General features: G+C 41.7%; 1 protein-coding gene across 5 annotated transcripts in view; it reads left to right on the forward strand.

Moving 5' to 3' along the window:
* The window catches only part of ube2e3 (ubiquitin-conjugating enzyme E2E 3 (UBC4/5 homolog, yeast)), a 132,982-nt gene that overhangs the window by 84,154 nt on the left and 21,234 nt on the right, over window positions 1–27,594 (forward strand). For 4 of the 5 annotated variants that reach the window (XM_067987661.1, XM_067987663.1, XM_067987665.1 and 1 more), the window contains 2 exons: window positions 8,749–8,881; window positions 10,782–10,929. In XM_067987661.1, coding sequence (XP_067843762.1) covers window positions 8,749–8,881; window positions 10,782–10,929 — 281 coding nt within the window. The remainder of the gene's footprint in view (window positions 1–8,748; window positions 8,882–10,781; window positions 10,930–27,594) is intronic. The other variant, XM_067987664.1, reaches the window with a different exon arrangement.

Consider the following 27,594-nt stretch of genomic DNA (forward strand, 5'->3'; position numbering starts at 1 on the left):
AAGAGTTTATATGGAGGAAGAGGTATCTGGAGGATAGGAGGGTAATACATTCAGAGGAGAGAGGGCAAGGAGAACCGAGATGGAGATTGAAATCATCGAGGATGATGAGTCGCTCAGTGCAGGGATTGAAGGAGGCAAGAATGAGGATACCTTGGGGTGAAACTCAGAATGGGGCTAAGAGGGTTAAGTAGACAATGAGGATTTTTAAAGGAAGAGGTGAGAGGGGTGGAACGAGGTGAGGTGCTCAAATGGATAGGGTGCCTTAGGATTAGAGGGAGAGGCTAATGTGTGACATGGTGATAATGGCCACACTACCATCAGTGTTTTGGGCGGGGCTGAGGGAGAAAAGTATAGTCAGGTGGGGAGGCTTTTATACGGGGCAAGGTGTTGCCATCCATGAGCAAAGTTTCAGTGAAACCCAGGGTTTCCATGCAATCATCCACAATAATGTCACGAGCATTAAGGATTGTTCATGAGTGAACGGATATTCTGGAGGGAGATGTGGAGGTGAGTTTTCTGCAGGATTGAGTGATTGACATATTCCTTTTATGCTACTCATTGCAATTTAATCTGTGAAAGGAATAAATATACAGTCTAATTTGCTTCATGACATGAAAGTTTTTTTCATTTCAAGACCAAGAGATTAGGCACACTAATGTATCATGTCACTGCTGTCTTTGAACATCTTATGGTGAATAATGAGTTAACCATGTTCTCTCATTCCATGTTTTACTTGCTAGTTGAAAATTATTAAAATCCAGTAGTATTTTCTTTCAGCCTTTACCAATAGTCAACCTTCATCCTGAAGCGGCCAGAGCTCCATGTAATCAGTGTAAGAAATACTGTGGCCAATGTTTTAAGGATTAAGTTGTTGATTGGGGGTTTGAATCAAGAAAATTTTAGTGTACGGTGTGCCTTGTATGTGTTCGTGCTTGCTCTTTGTCTGTCTCTCTTTTTCTTTAACCGTGTGTCACTCGCTCGCTTTCTACTATCTCTCTGCTTTTTCTGTGTGTCATCTTGAAGATGATTGATAAAACATTTAAATCTTTCATAACTATGGCTGAAGGAATAGGAAAAGCAAAGTACCTGCATCAACAGCAGGACAGCAAAATTTAAACTACTTTAAATTATTGGAAAAAAAATCTTCGTGCTCCACTGTTGAACAATTGAGAAGTATGCATTCAAATTTCTTGTGCCGTTTTGGATTTAATGTGAACTCTTTGTTTATAAATCCTGCACATTATGATGCATTTTCTCAGATTCTGTTTTTTAGCATTTAGATTTTTTTATGAACAATTCTGAGGTTCAGAAGACATTTGGTTGTCTGACACGTGCTTTGTATTTTGCAAGTATACTTACCATGGTTAGAGAATTATGAAAGACACATAGCTTGATTTGATTGAAGAAATCAAGTTTAATGTTCACTAACTGCAGACATTAATAGTCATGTTTTGTTAAGGCATACAGAGCGATTGGCTTGGCCCATGCAAAATGTGAAGACCGATTTATCGAATTTGTATATTTTGGTTATATTGTGAGGCACATGAACAGTAAAAGATAGAAATTGAAAAGAAACTTAACTAGTTCAACCTCCACATTTTAATATATATTGCTGTTACTGAACCAATGAAAGTTACTTGGAATCCAATCCCTTATAAGAAAGTCATGCCCTGAGCAGTCAGACTTGATCTTTCACCACTCTGCTTTTTAAAAGGTCTCACTCCTGTTGCTTTTTCTGATTGTTAGTAACCGATCTACAGTTTTCATTATTACTTAGTTTTCTGCTCGTTGAAAAACAGTCAAAATCGTTTTCTGCAATCATTTTCAGAGGAAGTTCTTTTGAAGGCTTTACAGGTTTTATGTAATTTCAGCCTGCAAAGTGCTTCCTGTTTTCTGCAATGACATCTTGAGTAGAGCCCCCTCCCATACACTTGCCACAATTAATGCAGTCTCCTGGATTTAATGTAGACTGCCATGGACCCTCCCCAGCTACTTTTTTTCATAAAATAAACTTTATTCATAAAATTTATAGCAAAACATACAAAACAGTTGTCATATTACATTCCAAACGTACACAATAAGGATTATACAATTTGCAGGTTACATCAAGTACAGTTCAACGAAAACATTGTACATAATTACAGTTCATGACACTCTCGGGTGTCTCTTTGCATTACACTCAATACAGATTTTGGATTACAGATTCATTACAGGTACATTACATCAATTCGAATTTTACATTCTGCCCGGGGGGTTTCTCTGATTGCAGCCCCTTGGTATACAATGGCGGGAAGGCTCTAAATGGTTGACCCTCCCCAGCTACTACTACTTGTGATACATCTGTTGCCATCCATTGTTGTGTAATGTTTCTAAGTAGGCAGCCCAGTCCAGGCTTAACACAGGGACTCAATGCAACTGGCCAATCAAGGCAGTCATGGGTGTAAGAATGTCAAAGATGGTTACTTCTCAACAAGATCTAGTTTAGCATATAGGTGTGTCAGAAAGCATTTATGAAATCATTCCCATAAAGTGAATTAGTTGAGCCACCCTTTTTGTTTATATTTCAAATAAACTTTATTCATAAAATTTGTTAATGTACATACAATGCAATTCAAGTCACGTTTCAAACAATACAATATAGGTCATACAATTTGCAATGGTACATACAGTACAAATCAACAGTCCCGGTAAAGTCGCACCATATTGTAAATACAGTTCATGGCACCCTAGGATGCCTCCTTGCATTACAGTCATTACCGGTTACAGATACAGTACATTTCGTTACGTTCATTACCTGTTACTATTGGCTCAAGCTATAGGTTCAGCCAGCAGTCTGCAATCAACAAATGTTGGTTCTGGCTAAGTGGTTACACCATTGTAGTTTCTGGTTCTATTTCTCTTTCAAAATCACTTGGTGCTGCACAGCCATAAGCCAATTTTTACAGGCTCCTTCGGGCACTCACCTGCCACTCCAATCACTGTGCTTGCCACAGACCTCCGACAGCTTACAAGAAATGATCCCCTGGTACCAACCACAGGGACCTATCTACATAATTGAGCACTAAATGAATAAGGGGTCACTTTTCAGCATTCCAATTGCCAGCCAATTCCGTGCTAGTCTCAATTACACTCCTCTTCAGCAATGTATTAATTTTTGAATTTGCCACCTCCATCGAGAATGTCAATGGAATCACTGACGTAAGCACATACTAACTTTCATACTCACCTTTGTTACTTGGGGAAGGGTGCATTTTGGGTCAAGATTGTTTTTGACTTGTTGGGTTTGTGGGTTTGGCAGGTGCACTAAGGAGTTTTTCATTGGTGGATCAGCTTTGCTGCACTATATGATCTTGCCAGCAAGACCAATGGAATTGAGTGCTGCTGGAAAGGACTGAAGTGGGTATGTGGCCCCTCCATTATGGGAGATAATTAAGGCTCCATTGTATGTGGAGGTTAAATGAGCAGAAGGAATTACTTTTTTGTCCTATTTCTTATTTTGTGCTGTTTTTTGAAGTGTTTGCAGAAAATCAGTATACTTAATAGTGTGCTGTATTGAGTGCTGTATTGAAATACCTATTGTACTGTTTCTCAGCATTTGGAAGCAAGCAACTGATACCATTTTTAAAGAGATTTACCCAATCCAGACCTTAAGTTCAGCTCTAAAACCTTTATCAATTTGCGTCAAGATGTTCCCATATAGTATTCCTTAAAGACTTAATAGTGATTTTCATGTTCAGAACCCAATGTCAGCATAATCTTGCTGTTGTGGTGACCCACAAACTCGGGATTATTGACTTTTTTTTTCTATCCACAGCTGCAGCAATTAAGTGTTTGGATAAGTTTTAATTTTGGGACCTGTTAGTGGTGATGATGCACAAATTTATGCAACCTTAGAATTGGAATGCATCCATCTTGGTATGCATAGGGGCTGACTACTTGAGTTATTTTGTGGAAGTCCTGCTCTTTTTAAAAAAAAAACGCAAGCTTTAGTCACCACCCTCATCAGTATGGCTGATGATGAGTCCTTTCCCTGTGGGAAGGTATCCACATCAAACAACTTTGTGCCACACTGTAGTAACGAGCCTTATATTTCCCCTTGTCCCTTGTTGTTTCCTGTATGTCAGGGAAAGGAGTATCAGAAGTGTGTACTGGGTAAATGCTTCATTAGGATATAATTTGAGAATTAAGTACTCACCTAATGTGCATCAAATTGGCTGCTTTTTAAAAAGAAAGTATATGGAGAAAACAATTCTGTGAATTGCTTTGAAACTAGATTTTTTTTTTACCTTCCTCTAAGTGTTCAGGATGGCAGCAACAGTATTATATCTAAGTATTCTAGTATCTCTAAACATAAAGTTATAAAAATGACTATAGCAACTTGGTAACTATTGCAATAGAATGATGGACTTTTCTTCAAGTGGTCTTGCTTACTCTCTCAGCTGCAGTGTGTGCGATTGTATATATACTGGACCTGACTTCAGTGGAAAAAGAACAAACATTTGCATATGTATAGTGTCTGACATGTTCTCAGTAACTTGCTTTACAGCCAATTAATTACTTTTGAGGTTTATTTTGTAGGCAGTAGAATTACATAGAATTTACAGCACAGAAACAGGCCATTCGGTCTAACTGGTCTACGCCGGTGTATATGCTTCATGCGAGCCTTGAATACTAGCTTTTCATTTTGTTACCTGGGCACATTTTTCATTTTATCTTTTAAAATTTATTTCAATTTCCTCCGATCACTCTCTTGCAAACACACTCTTTTTCTTGCACAGCATTACAAGCTGACACTCTTGAATCATTTTTTTTCTATTCTTTTTGAATATCACAAGCATGCATTCTCAAATGCTTTCCATCCTTCAAGTTAGAAATTCAGCTCCTTAACTTGGGAATATCATTTTATGTACATTGGCCTAAGAAGGATAAGAGAAGTAGTAGAAGGTGGAAATCTTCAACAAAATGTGGCCTTCTGTTACTGTTGGCCACTTGAATCACCTGTGAAATCTGTACAGCCAAGCGATGCCCAGTTTGACAGGTTGCGGAAGAAACCTTACCTCAACCTCCTCAACTACCTACGCTCCAAAGCCAGAGAGAACACTAGATTTGTTAAAGATGGCTTCCTTCTATTTTCTTCCTCCTAATATAGTTCTGAGTTTTCTATAACATATGAATGGAGGAGCATCACAGGTCTCCATTTTTTATATCCGGAGCTACTTCAGAAACATTGCAATAGACTGCATCAATTTGGATGGTTTGAATAAAACAGTGAAGCTATCTTTTGTGTCCAGTTGTTGAAATACGTAGTTAACTACCACTTGCTGAGCCAAAGTTGTTGGGTTTGGGTTAGACTTTGGGAAACATACAATTTGGCAGCTGATACCAGAGCACCATTTCTTACATCTTTTGTGTCCCCCAACAATCATCAGGACCAGATTTTGAAATATATGCTACAGTAGATGCACCTTGTTAGGTCATTTAATTATGTAAAACAAATGAGAGTGCTGGTATGCTCTCTCAGCCATGGAGAAAAAATAAAAGCTATTGACTTGATGGTGAAAGTTGCAGAACAGGATAGATCTGTGTGGTTCAGCTCATAAAATGCAGCTCAGCAATAAAAATTGAGAGCTAATGTAATTAGTTTATCACTGTTATGAACTGATTTTCTACTTCTTCCAGAACAAAAAAATATATAGTACTGAGACTTGGGAATTTGAAATGTCACTTGATTTGATTACCCTCTGTTTTACTGCTTAATGGATGACTTTTTGTGGTGGTGAAATGGAGAGAAAAGATGAAGTAGATTTTTTTTGTGCTGTTGGCATTGCGGACAACTCTAGAGATGTGGCTATGACTTGGACCTTGTGGTCATGGTCTTCTCAGGTTCCTGTTGCCATGTCATTTAATGTGACCAAGCAATGTGAGGTGACTGTAGGGAAAGCAAATAGGGCTTTAGGCAGTCTCGCTAGGATTACAGAGTACAAAATAGAGTACAACACTTTGGTTATATGAGGCTCCTGTTTCGGTCCCTGCATTTGGTGAAGGGTATCAATTCTCTGGAGAGGATTATGGCCAGGAAGTCGCCAAATCTTACACCTCTTAGCTATGGGAATTAGCTCCAAAAGTTGGAGATGCATAGTAGGGAGAAAAGCAGGCTTAGAGATGATATGATTTGAAATTGTTAAAATGTTGGGACCAGATACGCTGTGGTTTTGAATAGGAATGGTAGCACCAGAGGTCACATCTATCAAACTTGTTGGGTTAAATGCCAGGAAGTTTTTTTGCCCCCCAATGTTTTTGTTCTCTGGAACAAACAGCCAAGACTTGTATGTGGTTACTGCATGTCTTTGAAAGGAAACTTGACAAGTCACCAAAGAAAGGATATTTCTAGTTATGGGGTAAATTGTTAGTTAGTTGTGATGGTGACGAGACATGGGCATTAGCAATTTCCTAGACCTTGCTTGATTGCTTTAGGGAGTCAGAGAGTTTTTCCTGAATTGGTCATTGGCTTATCCTTTTTTCATTTCCTTTATTTCTCCCAGAAGATAGTATTGCTTGGGAGAGGGTAAACGATGTCCAAGGCATCGGATAGTGTGGGATTAGTGGGCCTGATGGTCTTTCCTTGCCTATCTTTTCATATATTTATTTATCAAAGTAATACAAAGAGAATGCCTGCTGCATTTTGTGAGTGCTTTTTAAAATTCTCTATCAGATTTGTCAGTATTTAATTAGCAAACTTTAACAAAAAAAATGTTAGGAAAGCTGGCTATGGTGCTGCCTTCTTAGACATTTAATTGTTTAGTGAATTCCCAATCTTTACTGTGTTGTTTGAGGGAAGGTAATGAACCTGAGGTGCAAACAATGATGACTCAGTCCAGCACCCAGCCATCTGTTTGGCTTCTTGAGGTTGTGTTGCATGAGGTTTTTCCAAGGAGGGTTGCCTTCTGTGGCCCTCCACAGCATTATCCCCATAGGTCAGCATTTGAATGAGGTGCTGCCAAGTTTCAGGCCACAGCTGACTATTCTGGGTGTGCCAGCCCTCTGCTGCATGGTAGCCATGGATGTCATTATAGCAGATGGCACAGCTCTGCATCTGCTTCTCATTAACCCAAATCCCAAGAAGACAGGCCACCACAGTCATTGGCAGATAGGTGTGCTAGGCCCTGTGGAAATGATTGGTGGTTGCAGCCAGTCAGGCAACACTGCCTCTAACACCCTGACCTGCTAGCTTTCTTTTGGTACCATGTAAAGCTTGGGTGCTTTTGAAGAACCATTCTATATAACGGTCATTCAAATATCATAGAGAAGCCACCACCAGCACTATATTTACCAAAGTGAATTTCACTTTTTTAGGTGCAGGTGCTGGTAAGAGGACCTAGAGTATCTGTTGGGCATTCTGAACAACCTGGCATCCCTCCATTAGGCCATACTCTTTTGCGAAGACATCAGCTCAGTTGTTTCCCATTAGTGCTAGTAAAGGACGTTGCAGCAAGAATCTCTTTGATGTCATTCTTTTGGGAAAACGTAACATTTGAAAAAGAACTGCCAACTCTTACTGGAAGGTGGGATCAGTAGGAAATGCCACTGTTGTTCAGGTGTTGGTGAATGAATGGAAGTGCATGTGTGTTATGCATGCACGTGCACCTAATTGTATTTATGTGGAGTATTATTCTTCTTTGACTGACTATAGATTGCAAGCACAAGCATATATCTACCCCATACATACACACACATGTGTTTATGTAGAGTATTTTCCTTTTGGATATTGATTGCTAGAAGTAGTTTTTAAAATACAGTACTTTTTAGATTGCCATAATTACAGTGTGCAATGAATAAACTTAAGTATATTTGCTTTTCAGTTTTGGAACATAATAATCAGTAGCATGATTGTGACAAAATCCTGTGTCATTACTGTGTAATTTTAACAATTTGTATTCTAAAGGAGAGAGAGATGCAGAGAGCCAGTGAAGTTTAGGGAGAAAATTGGAGAGTAGAACTTGGGTGCCTGAAGGCTCTGCCATCAATGGTCAGGCAGAGGGAGGGAAGGGGATGCACTAATGGCTGGATTCAGGAATGGGATGTAGGTTGGAGGAGATTGCAACAATAGGTTGGGGCAAGGCCATGGATTTAAGGCCCTGGGGAATGGGGAGCTAGCATAGGTCAGTGAAGACATGAATGGAGAGTGAGATATGTGCAGTACAGTTTTGGACAATTTGGAGTTTATGGAAGGTAGAGGGGGAAAGGCCAGCAAGGAGAGCACTGGAGTAGATGAGTGGAGGTGACAAAGGCATGTATAGGATTTTAGCAAAGAAGAAATTGACGTAAATGAAGGAGACAGGCAATGTTGTAGAGATAGAATTAAATGGTCTTTGTGATGGTGAGGATATTGGGTTTGAAACTTGGGTCATGCAACATACCTGTAGATTATAGGGACTGATAATTTATCTTAGCTTGTGCAGAGTTTGTTTGCTGTTCACCAATGTCTTATTGTCTATCTGTTGTTAAAAACCATTTGAAACTGATTACAATTTCTGCTTATGGTGTCAGACATTGCTATCATGCCTAGTTGCGTTAAGATAGCATATGCAGAAGCTGTACTTTTTCAAAAAAAACACATTAAAACCTTGATGTTTCTTATGTATTGATTTGTTAAGCTCAATAGGAACAAGACGACTACATTCATGGGGTTAACTCTTCCGAAATGTTGCAAATAATATGTTTAACATACTTTTAATGGATTTGTTTCAGTGCTGGTCCAAAAGGCGACAATATATATGAGTGGCGATCTACCATACTAGGTCCTCCTGGCTCAGTTTATGAGGGAGGTGTTTTTTTTCTGGACATCACTTTCTCATCTGACTATCCATTCAAACCACCAAAGGTAATGCTTGACACTTCATGAAATTTCTCTAAATACATTTTCAAATAGTGGTATGGTTTGCCGTGCAATATTCCAATGATTTCTGAGTGGTCAGTCTAAATTTTCAAATGATATTCTAAAGTTGGGTGATCCGTTGCTGAATACGTCTATCATAGGCAACATGGCTTTAAGGTTACAATCATTTTATTAAGTAAGGGACATTAACAAAAAACTACTTTGCTCCAAGCTTTCTTTTATATACTAAATTCTGTATAGTTCATGCATACATTGAATTCTGTTTTCCTCTCCCATCTTACAATAGCAAAGAACAGTGATATTGTAAAATTCACAGAATAATTTACTCCAACATTTACATTTTTTTAGATTTTGATTCATTTGTTAAAGAAGGTTTCAGTGAGCATTCCGTATAAATAAATTGAGAATATATTTTCAATTGGTATTTCCTGACTGGAACCAAACTTTCCAAAGAAACATGACATTATATGTACTTTGTCCAAACTCTACAGTTCTGTGTACAAATTCAAAAATAAATAAAATTGTAATACTTGGAAATTTCCTGTTAAATCAGTGCTTATTTAGATTTTGTTCTGCTGTTTCTGAAGACCATATAATGTGATCCATTTAATCACTGAAACTGCGACTAAGTCCAAATTAAAACAATTCAACACATTAAAGAGTCAATTTAAGAAAAACACACTTTGGTGTCCAAAAGATAAGTGGGAGATGAAGGGGATTAAGACCAAGAGTTAAGCTAAATACGCTTGAACCGATATTACTGTTGAGGATAAGATATGTTAATCTTATTCACAGTCCATCTCTGTGCACTAATTGAGCATGATACTCTTTCACATTTCTATTTTTAATAGCCATCAAATAGTTCCTAGCTATTAATATTTATTTTTATATCTTCTAAGCAGCCATTCCTGAATTTGTTGACCTTACCCTGATAGAAATATTATTTTTGTCGCAGGCAGAGAACGAGTTATGGTAACATGAAGAGAATATTGCACTTATTGAATGTTGGATTGAATCTGTAAGGAAAGCAATTTTGAGATAAAAGGCTACATAGTTGAAGTTACGGTACCTCTAAAGGATAATTTCCTCTTATTTAGATTCTATCCTTTCTCCCCCTTGTCCAATCTTTACCCATTTACATCCAGTTCTGATGAAGGGTTAAGGCAGAAAAACAACAGCAGGTCAGGCAGCATCTGTCACAAGAAAGCAGTTGATTTTGACATTTCAGGTATAGTCCCTTCCTAAGAACTGAGAGATATAACAGATGAACAGCATTTAAAAAAGGTGTCTGGCGGATGAAAAAAGTATGCTGACGCCATGGGTGCAGACCACCATGCCAGGGCAGTATTCCAACTTGAGGTGGGTCCCGTCCCGTCTTGTCCCCATCCCAAGAAACAACCTGCTGGTACAACCATCTTATCCATCTGATGAAGGATACATACCCAAAACATCATAACTTGTCTGTTCTCTTCACAGATGCTGATCGGCATGCTCTATATTTCCATTATTTTCTGTTTTTATTTCTATAGGGTGGTGGTTATGCTGCAGCCAGTTATATATGTTGAAATTGCATTCCAAACAAGGAAAATGTGCAATTCATTCCATAATTGCTTTACTTCACATAGTTTGCGTGATTAAATATTCTTGTAAACTTAAGACTACTGCTACCACTACATCTCTTTATAGATTCAATTTCTTATCCCTTTCTTCCTTTCACCTCAACCCATTTTCCTTCCCTTGGAGGTTAAGGCTTCCTTTTCGGCCCTAGAGATGAGCACACTGTTAGTGACATAATTTACATATAACTTGTGTCACCATTGACAGCATTATTAAATGTTCTGTTGGCTCTATGGAACAAATATTTGTCTTTGCATGTTATCTTTAGGTAACTTTCCGGACCAGGATCTATCACTGCAATATCAACAGTCAGGGAGTAATCTGTCTGGACATTCTGAAAGACAACTGGAGCCCAGCTCTGACCATTTCAAAGGTTCTACTTTCTATTTGCTCACTCCTGACAGACTGTAACCCAGGTAAGCAAATTATGCCCCAAATGACCCAAGGAATGACACTTCATATCTAGTTTATTTGAGAAGATTTCAAGGTATGTATTTGTAGAGCAGGCCATGTCATGGCTCTTTTATTTTAAAATAAAAGTTAAAGCTTATGTACGTTGTTGAGCAGTGTTTAGAAATGGGCTGTTGGACCCAAACAATCTCATCTACTTGCCTTCACCTATTTAATTGGTTCTTGATGATCCCTCTATTGCTTGTATCTCCAGAAACTAATCAAATTGCATCTTCAGCTCCCTTATGTGGTCTTCAATATTAACTTCTTCCACAACTCTATTACTGTTTGGATGAGAAGTTCAGTCCAACATTCTTGCTCTGAACTTCCTAATTTTTAACTTGTGTGCCCTGGTATTCAAACAATTCATATATTTCAAGTTGGTCACCTCAAAGTCTTTTTTCCAAAGAAAAGTTGAACCTCCTTAATCTTTCAATATGTCATTATTGCTTACCTCTACCATGTAAAAAGCAATAATATACTTTTATTATGCCTAATGTGTGTGCCTAGACTTTGTTGGCAAGCTGTTTAACCAGAGATTGTCATAGATGACCCTTTATAAAACACTGGTTTGGCCACAACTGGAGTATTGTGTCCAGTTCTGGGCACTGCTCTTTAGGAAAGATGTGATGGCCTTAGAGAGGGTGGAGAAGAGATTTACTAGAATGATTCCAAGGATAAGAGACTTTAGTTACGTGGATAGACTGGAGAAGCTGGGGTTGTTCTCCTTGGAACAGAGAAGGACTCGATGGGCCGAATGCCCTCCTTCCGTGCTGTAACCCTTCTATAATTCTATGAAATTTGCTCCTCTCTCTCCTTATAGGTGGCCTATAGTATACATCCAATAGTGTAATAGCTCCAGTATTGTTCCTTAATTCTAACCAAATAGATTCTGTCTTCGACCCCTCAACTCCATCATCCCTTTTCAGTGCTATACTGCCACCCTCCTAACTGTAACTGGGAGGTGACCACCTCCTGAAACGTGCTATCCATGAAACACCCAGCTTCCTGTATGCACTGTAGTGACAGCCAGCCACCCCTCAAGCTCAGAAACTCTTGAGCCTACGGAAGAACTTTTTTTTCTATTTTAACTAGCTCTCAAGGCTCCTTAGTGAAAAGTGCAGTACCAAGCCACACAGACCAGGCAGGTCTGAGCTTCAGTCCCAATGTTGAATTAAATATGCTCATGCAGGGCAGCAATAAGTGATGCTAGAATTAGTTGCAGCACCCCTGGGCTAAACATGGAAATAGGGAAAGTGAGGAGAAAATAAAACAGCCAGGAGCACAAGGGCTGGCAAAGACAGAGAGTGAACCTCTGAGTGAAGTGCGAACAGAGCGAGGACTTTCAACTGGGAATTTAGTGAGTGTGGGAATTAGGTGCAGAGGGGGAAGAAGGTGCTAAATGATTTAAACCAAGGAACCATAAACTAATCCATCAACTTTTAAAACATAAGTAAAAAAATACATAAAATTTAAAAAAGACTAAGACTGAGCAGGGAATAAAAAGGGAGCCACACAAGGAATCAAAAATCAAGAAAAAAAGTCAGTGACGTCACAAGACAAGGAGGAGCGCCAAGAGCAAGTCAGTAAGTATTTAGTTCATTGGTTAGTGGCTTTGGTGGTTGGTTAGTGTTTTTTAGTGGTTAGTGTTAGATAAATGGTAAATTGCCTTAAAGCTAAACATTTTAAATAACTGTAGCTAACATGGCAGGACAGCTGGAGCCCATCGCATGCACATCCTGTGCCATGTGGAAACTCCAGAACACTGTGTCTCCTGGAAAAACACGTGCAGGAAGTGCCGCCAACTGCCAAATAGAAAAAAAAGTTCTTCCCCAGGCTTAATAGTAGGAAAGATGTGTTTTATATCCTTTACTTAGCCAGATCTGATGACAGTCGAGACCAGGATAATCACTCATTTTTGGTCAAGGGCTGCTGATTGTCACCAATATTTTGATGATGAAACACTGCCTATTGATGCACGAGAGTCATTTTCAAAAATTCGGACATTTAAATTAAATTGTTTGTAGTCACTTTGTCAAATGCTTTGAATCACTGACATTCTTCAATTATCATGAGTAATTAATTATCTGGTAACTACTACTTGTGCTTTCAGCCTATGACCTGGAAGAGTTGATCTCATATTAGGAAAGATGGGCATCAGCTCCAGCATAAAAATAACAGGCACCTGTGATATCAATGTTCATATTTAAGCATGGGAAAAATCTTGCCAGCTATTTTTAATCCTAGCAACGAGAAGTGCTTTAAGCTTACATTTAGTTGTGGGTATATAGCTCTGTGTTCCTGTAACTTCACAATAATGTGAGTGGACACTGAAAACATGGCTTACTTTTACAGCACTGTGAAATAGAGCCAATAGTACAAGTTTCACTGCACTACAAATGCAACATTTCGTATCTGTGACTTGGCTTTTCTATCATCCTCATTCTTTTTCTTTCCTCTCAGTTTGTCTACCTCATTGTCTTTTTCTCATTCTTATATTTTCTTTTATCTTCTTATAGCATCCTAGTTACAGCACAGGAGAAGGCCATTTGGCTCATCGTGCCTGTGTGGGTTCTTTGGATAGCTCTTTCAATCAGTCCCATTCCCGTGCTCTTTCCCCATATCCCTGGAATTATTTTCCCTTCAAGTATTTATCCAATTCCCTATTTAATCTGCTTCCACCACCCTTTCAATTAGTGCATTCCAGATCATTACAACTTGCTGTGTGGGAAAAAAAATGTTTCCTCCTGTCGCCTCTGGCTTTTTTGCCGATCACCTTAAATCTGTGTCCTCTGGTTACCGACCTGTCTGCCACTGGAAACAGTTTCTCCTTGTTTACTCTGTCAAAACTGTTAATGATTTTGAACACCTCTATCAAATCTCCCTTTAACCTTTTGTTCTAAGGAGAACAACCCCAGCTTCTTCAGTCTCTCCATGTAACTGAAGTCCCTTATCCCTGGCAGCATTCTAGTACTCTCTCTAAGGCCTTGACATCCTTCCTAAAGTGTGGTGCCCAGAATTGAACACAATACTCCAGCTAAGGCCAAACCAGTGTCTTATGAAGGTTTAGCATAACTTCGTTGCTTTTGTACTCTATTAATAAAGCCCAGGATCCCATATGCTTTTTTAACAGCCTTCTCAACCTGTCCTGCCACCATCAAAGATTTATGTACGTACATCCCCAGGTCTCTGTTCCTGCACCCCCTTTAAAATTGTACCATTTGGTTTATATTCTCGTTCTCATTTCTGTCTTCCCTGCTTGTACTCTAGTTCCTAGCTGTCGTCACAGTGCAGTTATCTGCAGGTATAAGTCCCACTATCAGTTTCCTTTTGCTTTCTTCCACTGAAGAATGAGAAAGAAGAAACACTGGCAGTAAGGTTTAGCTCAAGTCAATAGTGAAAGTTTCCAGTTAGAACTGCAGGTGCTATATTTTTAATGAAGGACTTTAACTGAAGCTCGGAAAGCCCTGCTTTTACAACATTATTTTGCTTTCTCTTACTTGCCAGTAAGAAAAGGCAAAAGTATACTGCAAAGCTGGGATTATTGGCACAATTTAGGGTGGACGCAGCACTTTTTCATAGCAGAGTTGATGGGTGGAGCGGGAGTGGGTGCCGAAAACCACACCAGAGGCTTGCAAGGGCTGCATTTGGCTCACACACTATAGTCAATATCACTGATCTAGATACTAGTGTTGCATCTTTTGCACTTCTGTGCTACAGTCGGTTTGTCCGTAGCAGACTTTGATCTCCAAATTTGGACCTATGTAATGTATTAATTGGGACTTCAGCATCTCCTAAAGTTTTAGCCTGAGGTCCAGCATAATAAATGATCCTAACTGACTAAGACCTTCTATAATTAGTTTCCAAACTGGTGGGAGCATGATACATTCCACAATAAATATGGAAGTGCACCTTTTGAATTGTGAGCTTTCCTGCATTTATTGATTTTTAAAAAAAAATACAAATCCTATTGTGGAATAAATCTTAGATCACCTTAAAAAGATGAGCCAGTATCTAGCATTTGGCCGGTTTTGTCGTCTGTGAGGTTGTAGTTGTAGCAGAATGCTAAAAAATATTTTTAAAAACACTCTAGGTAGCAAAATTTGTGAAGTTATCATGAGTAGCAATTTAACTTGATCGAAGTGGTGATGTTATTTGGGGCAAAAGTAGGGTATTTTGGAACTCTTGCAGTGAAAGGTAATGTTATAGTAAATCAGTAATTTACAGTGTTTTATCAGCTGGTAGTGAAAGGATATCTTGAAATTGTGTTGCAATAAAATAGTTAATGTTCCTTAGTGAACCTTTTTTTCCCCCTTGTCATGTGACCCCTTCATATTCCCTGATCTATGATTGTAATCTTGTGCAAGTCACTGTTCCTTTCACATGGTATATGGGCATGTAGGAAATACATAATGGTAACAAAAAATGAGAATTCTGGGTGATTTCTATCAGGAAAGCATCAATAGGTTAAACCTACCAAATCTTATAATTGGGACCACTGATTTACGGTGTCTGACAAAGTCAAATTCTGTTTTATTTCTTGCGATTCCAAGATTTTTACCAGTATTCTTCAGGCTGAATTCTGGGATTCTGTCCATTTTCTTCTGGTTAATAAGTGGTGCTGATTTTTATCGTTACATAAAATATTGCAACTGGGATAGTTACAGCCTTGCAAAGTTCTCTGTGTGTGTGGTCTGCTTCCCAGTGTCCATGTATAATATATTTAAAGTCTTACATATGGTGCACACCTGTATCCATATTACTTCTTGTGACATGATTTTTGAATCATGATTTTTATGTCAACATTTATAATGGGAAAACCATGTCAGTATTTTATAACGGGAAAATCCTGTGTTAGCATTTACTTGTCACACTGCAGTTGTAGGCCTCCTTCCACTAGGTTCTGCTGTGTGAGTCACTTAGGTTTGCCTTCCAGTTATTCCTGCCCTGCCCTGCCCCCCCCCCCCACACACTTTTTTTGGTGTTTGCCGATTTTCAAGTGATTTTTTTAACCCCTGTTTTCAAGACATGAGGGACCCCTCCCTGCCTACCTGGCCCATTTGAGCACCTCAATTCAGATTTTGGGACTTGGGACATGGCTTTCCTACTTCCCATCTGCCCTGTCTCCTTTCCTCATTAGTAATAGCTGACCTTGAGCTGGTGCACAGGCATATTTGCCTGATCTGATTCTGGCTGCTGGATTTGCATTTGGGGTCAGCTTTCTTTCCACCCCATCCCACCCCATTGCCATCTCCATATTTATATCCTCATTAGCAGTGGTAGGGCCTTGAGCCTACAACCTCAAGTTTGTGCTTCTCTTCCCCCGCCTCCCCCCACCCCCCAAAAACACACATTACAACCCCCTGCTCACCTACACTCCTCCTTCCTCTTCGGAGCTCTTCTCTCAGCATCTGATCCTTGTCCTGGCTAAATCCAGCACTGTACTTTTTATAAACACTTAGTAATTAAACTATACAAATGTATCGGGTTAGCGCTTTAAAAGTGTTTTAGCAAGCTAAAACTCTGTTTAACTCCAGTAACCTTAAACGGGCTTTTATTTTTTTTAAACTTCCCTTTATGGCAATGGTGAAATGAAATCTGTCATGGGAGCAACAAAACAATGTAACAACGTATCCTCTTACTCACTGACCAGCACAGCAGGATATTTGCCACTGGCTATAATATATTAAGTTTTGTGTATATGCGTCAGTCTTGGTTCAGTAGTAGTGCTCTCACCTCGTAGTCAGAAGACCTCACTCTGGAGACTGGAGCACATAACTTAGGCTGACACTACACTGCACTACAGGGGAATGCTGCACTGTCCTTTGGATGAGACTGTAAAATAAGATGTTAAACCGTGGTTCCGTCTTCCTTTAAAAGATCCCGTAGCACCATTTGAAAAAGCAGGGGAACGCTCCTGCTATCCTGGCCAATATTTATCCCTTAACCAACACCACAAAAAAAACGAGATTATCTGCTCCTTCATCTCATTGTTTTTTGTGGGACCTTGTATGTAAATTGGCTGCCACATTTCCTTGCATTGCACCAGTAACTACACTTCAAAGTACTATATTGTGAAGCATCTTGGGACATCATGCAATTTTGTTTGTTCTTGTGTGTACATCTTGTTTTAATTGTCCTTAATTACTTTTGTCACGCTATTTCTGTTACGCCTACCTGTCGCATCTAAACTATGACTATCTATAATTAACATATACTTATCTTTAACTCTCAAAAGACTACAAGATAATTATGGATGTGGAATGCTGTTCAGCCTAGCTTAGCTTATCCACTCAATGACTCAAGTTCTCCCATCGGAGCGTCCAGTTTATACTTAAACAGTTCCAAGGCTTTCATCTCCACTACTCTGTCTGGGTGTCCATTCCAAGTGTTGATGGTTTTTGCGTGAATTCCTGATATCAGTCCTAAATTTACCTTTTACTAGTTTGAATCTGTGGCTCTTTGTTCTACTCTTGCAATTTGAAGTAAATTTCTGAATGTTCCTTTTTCATTCATTTAACTATCGTATACTTCTATAAGATCAACTCAGAGACTTTGTTTCAAGGCTGAAATGTATGTCTGTCCAGTGTTTGAATAATCTAGATATCTAACAACAAAGATCAGTAACTTCTTTGCATTGCCTCAAACATTTGACTATCTCTCATGTTTGTGACCAAAACTGGACACTACACACCAGAGCACGATACAGTTTGATCATAACGTCCTCTGACTTTGTATTCTAATATTTTGTTAATATAATCAAACATCCTATTAGCTTTGCTGATTGCTGCTCTGCGTTGGTTGGACATGTTGAGAGTGAGGTATGCTGAGATTCCTACTTTGCACATTTTTCCATCCCAATTTCAGTACTTTACACTTCTGCATTAAACATCATCTGCCATTGTTCTGCCCACTGACACATTTTGTCCAACTACAATTGATGAGTTGCCTCCTCCGACTCCACTGCCCATCCTAGTTTAGTTTTATCTGCAAATTTAACCAGTTTGCATTGGGTTTCTGAGTCCCAAGTCATGTAAATTAGAAACAGTGATGAATCCCAAGGGAATCCATGCAGTATTTTTCCCCTGCTCCTCCCCGCCGCCCACCCCCCCCCCAACCCCTGTAACTCCTTAAACAAGTCCCCATTGTTTCCTGCTTTTCAGCCAATTTCTTCTCCACAACCAGGAGACTTGATACCCACTGCCTTGAGATCAGCTTTTGTGTGAAAATTTGTGAAGTGCCTTCTGGAAATCCAAATGAGAACACGTCATTTATGTTGTACCTTTACTGTAGAAAAACGTCTCATGGAGCTTCACAGGAGTGTAATAAGACAAAAATTGACGCAGAGCCAAAGAAGAGATTTTGGCTGGACAGGTGACCAAAAGCTTGGTCAAACAGGTAGCTTTGAAGGAGGGTCTTAAGGAGAGAAAGGTAGAGGTTTCGGGAGGGAATTCCAGAGCTTGAGGCCTAGACTGCTGAAAGCAGTCGCCAATGGTGGGGTGAAGAAAGTGGGGGAAGGACAAGAGGCCAGAGTTAGAGGAATGCAGAGTTCTCGGGGGGGGGGGGGGGGGGGGGGTTGTAGGGCTGGACTAGGCTCCAGAGATAATGAGGGGCGAGGCCATGGAAGGATTTGAGCATGAGGATAAGAATTTTTAAATCAAGTTGTTCCGGGACTGGAAGCTAATTGTCGGTCAGCAAGCACAGGGGGTGATGGGTTAACGTGACTTGGCACGAGTTAAAATACAGGCAGCAGAGTTTTGGATGAGCTCAAGTTTATGGAGTGTGGAATATGGGAGGTTGGCCAGAAGAGCATTGGAATAATTGAATCTGGAGGTAACAAAAGCATGGATGAGTGTTTCAACAGTAGATTTGCTGAGGCTGAGGCGGAGGCGAGCGATATTACAGTGCTGGAAGTAGGTGGTCTTGGTGATGGAACAGTATGTGGTCGGAGACTCAGTTTAGTGTCGAACAGGAGGTTGTAACAGTCTAGTTCAACCTGAGACAGTGGCCAGGAAGGGGGATGGAATTGGCGGCTAGGAAACGGAGTTTGTGGCAGGGGCTGAAGACGTTGGCTATGGTCTTCCCAATGTTTAATTGGAGGAAGTTTCGGCTAGTGCACACTGGATGTCGGATAAGCAGCGTGACGAGAGAGGTGGTGTGATAGAGCTGGGTGTCGTCAGCATACATGTAGAGCATGACATTGTGGTTTTGGATGATGTCGCCAGAAGTATGAGAAATAGGAAGTTGCCATGGCTAGATCCTTGGGGGGTCCCAGAGGTAACAGATTCCAGAAGTAATAGCATTTTGGACACTGAGGGAATCAAGGGATATGAGGGCATGAAAGTGGAGTTGAGGTAGAAGATCAGCCATGATCTTGAAAGACTGAGCAGGCTCAAGGGGACATATGGCTTACTCCTGCTTCTATTTCTTAAGTTCTTTATGTAATCGTGCAGGGATGGGAAGAGAACCCATTGCAGGAGATTCTCTGGGTGTGACTGGATAGGTAAGAGTGAAACCAGGCGAGGGCAATCCCACTCAACTGGACAAGGAGAGGCATTGGAGGAGGATGGTGTGGTTAACCGTGTCAAAGCCTGCAGACAGGATGAGGAGGGATTGTGCACTACAATCACAGTCACATAGAATGTCATTTATGACTTTGCTTAGGGCCGTGTCAGTGCTGTGGCAGAGCAGGAACCTGATTGGAGAGGTTCAAACATGGAGTTGCGGGAAAGGTAGGCACGAATTTGGGAGGCGACAACGGGTTGAATGACTGGAAAGGAAGGAAGGTTGGCGATGGGGCGGTAGTTTGTAAGGACAGAGGGGTCAGAGGTGGGACTTTTGAGGAGGGAGTGATGATGGCAGATTTGAAGGGAGGGGGAACAGTACCTGAGGAGAGAGAACCATTTACAATATCAGCTAGGAAGGGACGTTAGATAGTGAGCAGTTTGGAGCGAATAGGGTCGAGAGAGCAGGAGGTGGGTCTCGTGGACAAGATGAGCTTGGAGAGAGCATGAGGGAAGATAGGAGAGAAACTAGATAAAGATGCAGGTTCGGGGCTAGGGCAGGGGGCATTCTTGGGCTGGGAGAAGAGAGGGATGTGGCAGAGGTTGCTGAAAGGATGGTCTCAATCTTAGTGAAGTTCATGAGCTTCTTGCACTTGGTGCAGGGGACAGAGGAGAGGGGTTTAAGGAGATGGTTGGTAGTGGAGAAAAGTTGTCGGGTTGTCTTTTCATTCCAGGATCATCCTGGAGGAGTGAGCAGTTTTGGCAGAGGAGAGCAAAGCCCGATACTGCTTGATGTGATCCAGCCAGATCTCGCGATGAATGGCGAAACCAGTTGTGCGCCATGAACATTTAAAATCTACTTGGGATGTCCCTTCCTTGAAGAGGTGGTCAGGCTGAATCAATCGTGACTGCTGTTTACTAAGTTAATATTGTGCAGATACTCTTCAAGTTTACATCTAATAATTAATTCCATTATTTAAGACTGATGGGTCTGTAGTTGCCTTAGCCTTTGTCCTTCCAGCTCTTGCCTCTAAATCAGGTGTTCTGTGCTCCCTGCCTGAGGCCTATTCTATCCCTCCCAAATCCCTCTATTAACAGCCCTGGCGTGGCCCCGACCCCAGGGAAAAGAAATAAAAGGCAGTTCCCCAGCTAGGGTAGGGAAAACCTTCAGGGAATTGCATCTCCACAAAGAAAAGCTGTGTTCCTGTTGGTGTCCAGGAACAGCTTTAAGTTAATTAAGTGCTTTTAAAAGCTTTTCTGTGACTTTACAAAATGCTTAATTAATAGCTGAGACTTTTTATGCGGAGGCTGAAATCTTTAGCTGGGAACTCACTTGTTAATTAAATGACGAGTAACATTGATACAAGCCCTGTTTGCTGTTTTTTTTTTAAAGTGTTCTGGCTCATTGTTTGGAGAAATCATTCAGGTTTTTAAACCTTGGAGGGAGGGAAAATATTCCCCTTCGATATTTCTGTCTCTTATGTCGCTGTTATCACCTCTCTGTGCTCTCTCTGAGCACCCAAATACCTTTTCTTGCATTTTACCGCTCCCGACCCAGCCTGACAAAACCTCTGTTGCCATATTTTTTTTCTTTTGTAAACAATTTTACAACACCAAGTTATAGTCCAACAATTTTATTTTTAACCCCACAAGCTTTCGGAGGCTTCCTCCTTCCTCAGGTGGTGTGGAAATTACATTTTTGAATCCTTCGCATTTTAAAATCACAGAACAATGCCTGGTGATTACTGCCCGTTGCCAAGGCAATCACAGTGAGCAGACAGAAAGGTGTCACCTAAAAAGGCCACCGAATATACAAACCACCCCAAAAAAAAGAGAGATAAGGAAGACAGTCAATGACCCGTTATATTAAAAACAGATAACATTTGTTCGCTGGTGGGGTTACGTGTAGTGTGACATGAACCCAAGATCCCGGTTGAGGCCGTCCTCATGGGTGCGGAACTTGGCTATCAATTTCTGCTCGACGATTTTGCGTTGTCGTGTGTCTCGGAGGCCGCCTTGGAGTATGCTTACCCGAAGGTCGGTGGCTGAATGTCCATGACTGCTGAAGTGTTCCCCGACAGGGAGAGAACCCTCCTGTTTGGCGATTGTTGCGTGGTGTCCGTTCATCCGTTGTCGCAGCGTCTGCATGGTCTCGCCGATGTACCATGCTCCGGGGCATCCTTTCCTGCAACGTATGAGGTAGACAACGTTGGCTGAGTCACAGGAGTATGAACCGTGCACCTGGTGGGTGGTGTCCTCTCGTGTGATGGTGGTATCTGTGTCGATGATCTGGCATGTCTTGCAGAGGTTACCATGGCAGGGTTGTGTGGTGTCGTGGACGCTGTTCTCCTGAAGGCTGGGTAATTTGTTGCGAACGATGGTTTGTTTGAGGTTGGGTGGCTGTTTGAAGGCGAGTAGTGGAGGTGTGGGGATGGCCATAGCGAGGTGTTCGTCATCATTGATGACATGTTGAAGGCTGCGGAGAACATGGCATAGTTTCTCCGCTCCGGGGAAGTACTGGACGACTAAGGGTACTCTGTTGGTTGCGTCCCGTGTTAGTCTTCTGAGGAGGTCTATGCGATTTTTCGCTGTGGCCCGTCGGAACTGTCGATCGATGAGTCGAGCGTCATATCCCATTCTTACTAGGGCGTCTTTCAGCGTCTGTAGGTGTCCATCGCGTTCCTCCTCGTCTGAGCAGACCCTGTGTATTCGCAGGGCCTGTCCATAGGGGATGGCCTCTTTGACGTGGTTAGGGTGGAAGCTGGAAAAGTGGAGCATCGTGAGGTTGTCCGTGGGCTTGTGGTAGAGTGAGGTGCTGAGGTGCCCGTCTTTGATGGAGATTCGTGTGTCCTAGAAAGAAACTGATTCTGAGGAGTAGTCCATGGTGAGCTTGATGGTGGGATGGAACTTGTTGATGTTATCGTGTAGTCTCTTTAGTGATTCCTCACCGTGGGTCCATAGAAAGAAAATGTCGTCGATGTATCTGGTGTATAGTGTTGGTTGGAGGTCCTGTGCAGTGAAGAAGTCGTGCTCGAACTTGTGCATGAAAATGTTGGCGTATTGGGGTGCGAATTTGGTCCCCATGGCTGTTCCGTGTGTTTGGGTAAAGAACTGGTTATTGAAGGGGAAGACATTGTGATCCAGGATGAAGCGGATGAGTTGTAGGATGGCGTCTGGAGATTGGCTGTTGTTGGTGTTGAGTATTGATGCTGTCGCAGCGATGCCGTCATCGTGGGGGATACTGGTGTATAGTGCCGAGACGTCCATCGTGGTGAGAAGTGTTCCTGGTTCAACAGGTCCGTGGGTACTGAGTTTTTGTAGAAAGTCTGTAGTGTCGCGACAGAAGCTGGGGGTTCCCTGCACGATGGGTTTCAGGATGCCCTCGATGTATCCAGAGAGGTTCTCACACAGGGTTTCGTTGCCTGATACGATAGGACGTCCGGGTGTGTTGGCTTTGTGTATCTTTGGGAGGCAGTAGAAGCCTCCCACGCGGGGAGTACGTGGGATGAGAGTGCGTAGGATGTTTTGAAGGTCTGGATCGAAGGTCTTGATCAGTTTGTTGAGCTGATGGGTGTGTTCTTTGGTCGGGTCTGCGGGTAACCGTCTGTAGTGTTCCTGGTTGTCCAGTTGTCGGTATGCTTCTTTGCAATAGTCCGTTCTGTTCTGTATGACGATGGCTCCTCCTTTGTCCGCTGGTTTGATGACGATGTTGCGGTTGGTCTTGAGAGCTTTGATGGCGTTGCGTTGTGCTCAGGTGACATTCTGGACTGTTTTCCGAGTGCGGCTGATGAATCTGGCATAGACGCATTTCCTGACAGCTTGAGCATACATGTCAAGCTGAGGGCAGCGACCCTCTGGAGGACTCCAGTGAGACTCTTTCCTCTTCAGTTGCTGTATCGCGGATCCCTCATGGACTACTCCTCAGAATCAGTTTCATTCTTGGACACACGAATCTCCATCAAAGACGGGCACCTCAGCACCTCACTCTACCGCAAGCCCACGGACAACCTCACAATGCTCCACTTTTCCAGCTTCCACCCTAACCATGTCAAAGAGGCCATCCCCTATGGACAGGCCCTGCGAATACACAGGGTCTGTTCAGACGAGGAGGAATGCGATGGACACCTACAGACGCTGAAAGACGCCCTAGTAAGAACGGGATATGATGCTCGACTCATCGATCGACAGTTCCGACAGGCCACAGCGAAAAATCGCGTAGACCTCCTCAGAAGACTAACACGGGACGCAACCAACAGAGTACCCTTCGTCGTCCAGTACTTCCCCGGAGCGGAGAAACTACGCCATGTTCTCCGCAGCCTTCAACATGTCATCAATGATGACGAACACCTCGCTACGGCCATCCCCACACCTCCACTACTCGCCTTCAAACAGCCACCCAACCTCAAACAAACCATCGTTCGCAGCAAATTACCCAGCCTTCAGGAGAACAGCGTCCACGACACCACACAACCCTGCCACGGTAACCTCTGCAAGACATGCCAGATCATCGACACAGATACCACCATCACACGAGAGGACACCACCCACCAGGTGCACGGTTCATACTCCTGTGACTCGGCCAACGTTGTCTACCTCATACGTTGCAGGAAAGGATGCCCCAGAGCATGGTACATTGGCGAGACCATGCAGACGCTGCGACAACGGATGAACGGACACCACGCAACAATCGCCAAACAGGAGGGTTCTCTCCCTGTCGGGGAACACTTCAGCAGTCATGGACATTCAGCCACCGACCTTCGGGTAAGCATACTCCAAGGCGGCCTTCGAGACACACGACAACGCAAAATCGTCGAGCAGAAATTGATAGCCAAGTTCCGCACCCATGAGGACGGCCTCAACCGGGATCTTGGGTTCATGTCACACTACACGTTACCCCACCAGCGAACAAATGTTATCTGTTTTTAATATAACGGGTCATTGACTGTCTTCCTTATCTCTCTCTTTTTTTGGGGTGGTTTGTATATTCGGTGGCCTTTTTAGGTGACACCTTTCTGTCTGCTCACTGTGATTGCCTTGGCAACGGGCAGTAATCACCAGGCATTGTTCTGTGATTTTAAAATGCGAAGGATTCGAAAATGTAATTTCCACACCACCTGAGGAAGGAGGAAGCCTCCGAAAGCTTGTGGGATTAAAAATAAAATTGTTGGACTATAACTTGGTGTTGTAAAATTGTTTACAATTGTCAACCCCAGTCCATCACCGGCATCTCCACATCATATTTTTTCTCAGCAGCAGCGTACAATCACCTTCCCACTGTTCCCTCTGCACAGGATTTACCTTCCAGTACCCCCATGTCCATTAACTTGACTGCTTCTTCCCATTTTCAAGTGCACCCACACCTTTTGATGTCTTTCCCCCCCCCCACCCCACAATCTCCTCCTGCCCCCCACCCCCAATTGTTGCCCCATATGCCACCTTCTAGATCTTCCAGACCCAGGTACCCCTTTCCAATGACCCAAACACAAGAAGTCAACTCTCATGCCTTTCAGACACTCTCTCCTCCCCCCACCCCCCGTCTTCGAATTCTCCTAGTTCTTACGCCCCAGGACCTTGCTCTCTTTCTGCATCTTCTTCCTCCCTGAACTCCTACCAGACCCTGGTTTTCCCTTAAGTGCATCACACCCCAGCACCACAATCCCAGCATCAACGTACCCCAAATCCTCATCCCACCACTGCCACACCCTGATGTGCCATTCCTATACCTTGGATCTTCCCCTCCCAATATTTCCACACACAGCAATCCCTCTTTCCAATAGTTGTGGACCGTCAGCAACACTCTGCTCCTGCCAAACCCCACTATCTCCTTTCTGTGCTTCCTGACCCTCAACACCACCCTCTTAACTTTGTGTAACCAGGTGGTGCTCCCCACTTCTCTACATGCACTACTTGCAACTTATTTACCTGCATCCTGGAATGTCTTCCCTTCATCATCTGCATATGGGCTTTAAAAAAACCGCATGGGATAAAACTAACGAAATACTTAAAAGAATATATACTAATAGGACCACAGATTTACATTTTTCATTTAAAAATGCACATAACAATTGGAATTTGACCAAAAACTATCACTTACAATACTCCCACAATAAAATAACTAATAAAAATGCAATTTGACTTATTCAACCTATGTTCATCAATGGCCGTGATAACACTTTGTACATAATACTGGATGAACTCCCCACTTCTCTACATTCAAGTAGTGCATGTAGAGAAGTGGGGAGCACCATGTGGTTACATAACGTTAAGAGTGTGGTGTTGAGGGTCAGGAAGCACAGAAAGGGGATAGTGGGGTTTGGCAGGAGCATTGCCTTTAACTCACTGAGAGCGATGCAATAGGAGATGTGCAAGTCATATAAAAATGAGACCTGCAGTTGGCATTTCCTATTTATCAAAGGAAGGTAAAAATTAACAAAGGAAGGTAAAAACTAACAGATATGTGAAGTGTGACAAAGGAACTCTCAGGAACATGGAATACCAGAGTCGGGAGTCTGCACTTAACCAGTGTTAGACTTAGTAGTGTTCATGAATCTCTTGTGGCAGTGCTCATGGTGCGTCAAAGCTTATGCTGTATTACCCAATGTAACTTAATATAATATCAGCTGATCAGCTCTCTGATTTATGGTGACCGAAGTTGTCCAATTGCATTTAATTACTAGGTATGGTGGGAGTGTTATGTTGAGGCTAAATTTTCATGATTGTGTTTGTGTATTTGCACATCGTGATTGATAAAAAGAGGAAGATTATATGGTTTAATGGAGAATTTATTATTGTATTAGTATATTTTAGGTGTTGAGAATAAAAGGAATTTTGATTTAAAAATAAAAAGACGTAAAATAAATCAAGTAGTAAAGATTATATAGAAATTGGAAAAATAATTCTTAGTTTTTTTATGTAATTGTAGAGATTTAGGAATGAAGGAAATGGAAATTAAAATAAATACATTTGAATTATCTACTATTAAAAATCTTAGGTCTGCATGCACTTCAGGTCAGCTTTTTGCATCATAAATTCCTGTGTCCACATTTATAATAGATGATTAAAACTTGTCTGTAATCATACCGTTTCTCCCCACCCCCCCCCCCACCGCGGGATGCCCTGCAGCATCACTCTAACAGGAGGGTGTAATGATGAGTTTACAATTTATGTTCTAAATGTGGACATAGGAATTTATAATGGCAATGTTCCCTGGTACCCTTATCCCCATCCTCTAACCTTTCTTCATCTGAAGACTACACTTAGTCTTGACTCCCTGGGTGCTACATCACGGGAGATTAACTAGTAATGTGTTAAACTTGGTGTGTGGGACGTACATTCCATTGACAAGTTGTATGTAAACTAACTGTTTAGGCAATTCTCAATATAAAAGTGTCTGCATTTTTGGCTATTACTTATGACACCTGTAGGCGGCACTGTGTGATCACATCTTCCCTACCACAAAACACCCACCTGCAGATTACTCGTATTGAACCACTTGGAATGTACAGCCTTCAGTTGCACATCTCCCACCAGTGTTGACGCTGTGGTATGAGTTGCCCTGGTCTGTTTTGCAACCATCTCACATTGTCTAACACTGTTTCACCTCACTCCTTACTCTGCCCTGCTCCATTCAATTTTTATTTTACCGATTGCAAATATCTAATGGACCATTTCACACCATTCCCAACTCTGCCCCTTTCTATTCCAAATTCATCTGCACTGATATTACATATCCCTGGCTGCCTGCTACGGTGTTCCGTGCCACGAAATGAAACAATCCTACATTGTGGTTGTTGCTTTTGCAAGACAGCTGCCTAACAAAATGTGATCTGACACACACACATACTGTAGACCTGATTTCTTGTATGAAGAATCAAGTAGGAAAAATTAGAGAAGGACAATGAAGAGTCAAATATAAGGGTGCTGAACACCCTAATGGGCAAAGTTCAATGATGTAAAAGTTAACTGGGCAGAAAAAATGTTTAAAAAATGGGTCGGCAGATGAGTCATAGAAAATGTTCAAATCTGACATGCAAAGAATGAAAAATATATATTTTCTATAAGGCTAAAAGGTGCTGTATCAAAGTATACAGTTCAGTGGATAAAGTTAGGGCTAATATACTAACGATA

The sequence above is a fragment of the Heptranchias perlo genome, chromosome 7, assembly GCF_035084215.1.
Source record: "Heptranchias perlo isolate sHepPer1 chromosome 7, sHepPer1.hap1, whole genome shotgun sequence".
NCBI classification, from domain to species: Eukaryota; Metazoa; Chordata; class Chondrichthyes; order Hexanchiformes; family Hexanchidae; genus Heptranchias; species Heptranchias perlo.